We start from the raw sequence: 4,527 nt of genomic DNA on the forward strand, positions 1-4,527 counted from the left end.
CAAACTGATCTTCTGACTGAAGGAACGAACGTTTCTTCAAAGTCACGTGTGGCAGTACTACGCCGTATACACTAATTTTATAGATCACGTTCCCCATGAAATTAAAAAGGAATCAAAATAAAACATCAATTAAAGTGACGTTATGCCTATCCAAGTGTAAATGGTGGGTGGAAAGGTCAAAGTCAAAACAACTTGAGTTTTTTTCCATAATAGGTCTCTATTTTATAATATAGATAAGAGTCCATTAGAATAATCAAAGACCCACATGAGCCACAATAAAATCTATAGATATCCTTCAGAAGATATCGTTTACGTTCCTTTGATAAAAAGAGTGAGGCCGACCCTCTATATGTCAGGCAATTGATAATATTTTATCCATGACATTTTTATAATCAATTATTGTTCAATGGCCATGATAATAGTCAATCTTTTTAAATATATATAATAGTCAATAGTTTTAAATATATAGTCGATTTTGAATGGGGCAGGGCTTTTATCATGTTTTAAACGAAAAACAAGGTATCTGAACTTTTTTATAGCAACGATCTTTATAGTCACGTGATATATGGTAGTGATTGGTCATGAAATTTGAGCTATCATGTTTTGTTGAAAATTGTGGAAATCGGAGAAAAAAGGCACTTATTTTTTCGGAAGTGTTCATATTATTAAGGTTGATGCCTGCTAAGTAGAAATCGAATAAAAAGGACTCTGGAAATTTAGATAAACAGACAGACAAGCAGACAAAAAGTGAAACACGAAAAGCTACTTCGCCATTATACACAAATAACACACAGGTTAGTGGATTTGACATATCATTGAATACTAGTTGTATTTTATCTAAGATTTATTCTCAGGTACTACTGAATCGGCTAACAATATGGACTGGAAAACACGAAAAACTTGTTAATAGTTAATTTGGCTTTCAAAAGGGTAACAACACGGTTGATTGTTTATTCCTTTTACATTCAATTATTTCAAAAGTATTATATTCGGGTAAAATACTGAACTCCATATTTATTGATTATGAAAAATGTTTCGACGAAATTAATCGTTCCTTTCTTTGGCAAAAACTTATAGCAGAAAATGTAAGTACTAAAATGGTAAAAGCTATAAAAGCAATGTACACTGTAGTACGAGCATCTATTAAATATAATGGGGTAGTAAATAATGATGTTATAAACTCTTATCAAGGCGTTAAGCAGTGAGACCCCAGTTTTTCTCTTTTGCTCATGATGTTCGTAAATTATCTAATGAGTAATTTAAATGCAGACCTTGATGGAAATTTCGCCTTAAATGAGCTTAGTCTGTTTTTTTTTAATTTTATATGCTGATGACCAAGTATAATTTGCTACAAATCCCAACACCTAACAAAACTTGCTTAAAGATATCGAAATATACTGTCTGTAATACTTTCGGATTAAATATAAACATAGATAAACCAACGCTATGTTTTTTGAAAGGGGCAGACCTACAAAATTTAATTTTCATCTTTATGGTTAAAAGCTTGAAATAGAATAGTAACGTCTTTTTAATATTTGGGAATATACCTTTTTGAAAATGGAAATTTGTCACGAACACAAAAAAGCATAGCAGAACATGCATCGAAAGCACTTTATAGACTGTTTGCTATTCTTCATCGATATGAATTCAAAACTAGTGAAAAATGTAAATTCTTTGATTCATTAGTAGCATCAATTCTAAATTACTGTTCGGAGGTATGGGGAAATATTGAGGGTAGTGATATTGAATAGATCCACACGAAATTTTGCTGAAAAATCATAGTTGTTAATACCTCAACAAATCTGACAGGATTATATGGAGAACTTGGTAGGCAACCAATGAAAATTGTAAGACAAATAAACATGAATAGGTATTGGTTAAAAATTCAAAAATTGGAAGACAACAAATTAATAAAACGAATACATAATAGGCTAAAACTAGATGCAGATAACAATGTAACTTATAATGGCCAAAATTAAGCATATCAAATTTAAACAATATTAAACAAACAGGGTGTTTCAGATATGGAACGATTTACATAAAAATCATCATTTTTCTGTTTTTGAATTTATAAAACAAAGAATATTAGACCAATATCATCAAACCTTGTTTTCAGAAATAAATAACTCTCAAATACTCTTAACATATTGTAGGATAAAATATTCATTTTCTATCGAACCCTATCTTGATTATTACAGTTTAGAAAGACGTTTCAGAATTGCTCGTAGTAGATTTCGTTTATCATCACACAATCTTGAAATTGAGAGGGAAAGATACTATAATATTCCAAGATTTTAAAGAACTTGCAAATTTTGTCGTTCCTCACTCATTGAAAATGAATACAATTTTCTACTTACTTGCCCGATATATATAGATTTAAGATACAAAATTTTTTACCCTTATTATTTTACATGACCAACATTGCAAAAGTTAATGATGTCTCAAAACAAGAAAGAAATTATCAATTTATCAAAATATCTATACTTTGCTAATAAACGGAGAACAGAATTGCAACCGCAGTAAAATGAATCAACAGTCTCGTGTTAGTAATCAAAAGCTTCTTTGTTTAAATAATAACACTTACTGTAATTTTTATATGACCTATCACTACACATTGGTCTATTATTGTAGGCTAGAAGTAATTGTATATAACATAATGCTGAAATACATTGTTGTTGTTGTTTTTGTTGTTGTTGTAATAACGGTACATTGTTTATAGTAATAGGTTATTTGTTCAAAACGTCAGTACTGAAATAAGCAAGTTATAGGATTGTTTTATTTGTATTGAAATTTTGTTAATGATGTACGAGTTTGTGTCCTTTGTTTGTATAAGGAAATCTCTTAAAATAGACAAATAAACAGAAAAATGTTTATGTACACTAGTATTATAGAACATTTATGATTGGATCACATAAGTTAACTAGGGATCATCTACAAGATGTTTGTTATCTTGAACTGGTGTGAAAGTTCTTAGCGTACAGTTTAACTTTCAGAATCAAACATGGATGTCTGAAAAATGTTAATTTTCTTTTCATGCAGTTAAAGATGTCGTACCTAACATTGTCAATTCGAACAAATCCTTTTGAACTATTGAGAAGTCAAAAACATGCAATATCTGAAGTTATAGATGTATTGAAAGAGATTAAAGTACTGCAGAAAACATCCGACGCTTCTCTGTGTATCAAGGATGATCTAAAGAAGGTATTGTATTAAAACTTTCTTCCTAAATTGTATGTAGTTGTTTCAAAAAACCCATCGTATAATAATGCTTAAATGGCTATGGTCTTCAGGTATTTATCAGAAATATGTTAAAGATGTACATTTAATTTTAATTTCATATCCGATTTACTGCTCTTTTAAGTCAAGACTGTACAAACGTGTTCCCTTAATTACGATATGACAAACCATCATGTCATTTTGAGAAATTATCATTACTTTCATGACATTATTTTTTCTTTAGTAATATGATTAAAGAATGAAATGTCTCAGGATTAATTATTTAAATTCTAGAATTGTGACCTATTTGTAAATCAATCTTTATTGAACAACATGGGAATTCTAATGTTCGCAAATTATTTTGTTATTTCTAGTGCTCATTTCAAATACCAAAGCTTGTCAAGGTGCGAAGTAATCTTGAAAAATGCATTAACGGAATTCGTCACATAGAAGCCCTGGGTAAGTCATGATGTTCAAAGAAAAATGAAATCATAAAATAAATAAATAAATAAAAAATAAAATTTTAAATCTTCCATTTTTTCTTTGTTTAAATGGATATGCTTGTCAAAACTTACATAACAATGTTCTGAAATGCTCAGAATACAAATATTACAGGCGATCATGTGCGTGACAAAATAATTTTGATATTGTTTTATTTTGAATCATTACTAAAGAATTAATCTCCATTTTGTAAGTATTTGAGAATATTATCTTTAAAACTATTTGCAATCAATTCAAAGAAGGTAATTCAATTTAATAAGTCAACATAATATTGCAAATGAATTAAAACAAATTTGAAAATATTTTGATTATCAATACAGATGAGGTCATAGATTATAAACAATAGATGCGCGCGGGTGTTTGATTGTGCTTCCTAAGACAGCACTACATTTGATATTATTTAGATTGTATCGATTTTCCATCATTTGTTTCCCATCTTTATTTCACTTGTCAAACGAAGAAATTAATGAATATAATTTAAAATAAATTAAATTTTGAAATCATGTTTCTTGTCTATTTTCCCTTCTAGAAGATCACTTGTCGCAGCAGAAAGATATGCCATCATCATCGGCTTCGGTTAGTATTATTCCAAAAGTTCTTGTCGTTAACTAGCGAGTTTTTTTAAGTTCTACTGATCTAAAATGACTTTAATATTATGCATGTGTGCATTGAAATATTTTGTTAAAAACGAATTGGTTTGGGAATTGACGTATCATTGTTATTCATACAATAAATATATATGTATTTAATTTTTCAGCACCCCGGCGTATTAGGATAAAAGGATACCAAATTCAAAAAGTTCCAAAATGA

The 4,527-nt window shown here is 29.1% G+C and overlaps 1 protein-coding gene across 1 annotated transcript; it reads left to right on the forward strand.

Annotated features, from left to right (window-relative positions):
- The first annotated feature begins 628 nt into the window (after positions 1-628).
- LOC132728955 (uncharacterized) lies at positions 629-4,329 on the forward strand. The gene is made up of 4 exons (XM_060714683.1): positions 629-794; positions 3,040-3,201; positions 3,591-3,675; positions 4,247-4,329. Exons 2-4 carry the CDS (start codon positions 3,046-3,048, stop codon positions 4,327-4,329), a joined length of 324 nt encoding a protein of 107 aa, XP_060570666.1. The 5' UTR covers positions 629-794; positions 3,040-3,045.
- Positions 4,330-4,527: the final 198 nt, after the last annotated feature.

This window comes from Ruditapes philippinarum, unplaced genomic scaffold (assembly GCF_026571515.1).
Source record: "Ruditapes philippinarum isolate M1 unplaced genomic scaffold, ASM2657151v2 ctg9071_1_1_1_1, whole genome shotgun sequence".
NCBI classification, from domain to species: domain Eukaryota; kingdom Metazoa; phylum Mollusca; class Bivalvia; order Venerida; family Veneridae; genus Ruditapes; species Ruditapes philippinarum.

Excerpts from the sequence above, each read along its gene's own strand:
- LOC132728955 (XM_060714683.1), top strand. The coding sequence starts at position 3,046 with ATGTCGTACCTAACATTGTCAATTCGAACAAATCCTTTTGAACTATTG. Across the intron at positions 3,202-3,590 it reads TCAAGGATGATCTAAAGAAG|TGCTCATTTCAAATACCAAA; the intron begins GTATTGTATTAA and ends TGTTATTTCTAG. Across the intron at positions 3,676-4,246 it reads TCGTCACATAGAAGCCCTGG|AAGATCACTTGTCGCAGCAG; the intron begins GTAAGTCATGAT and ends TTTCCCTTCTAG.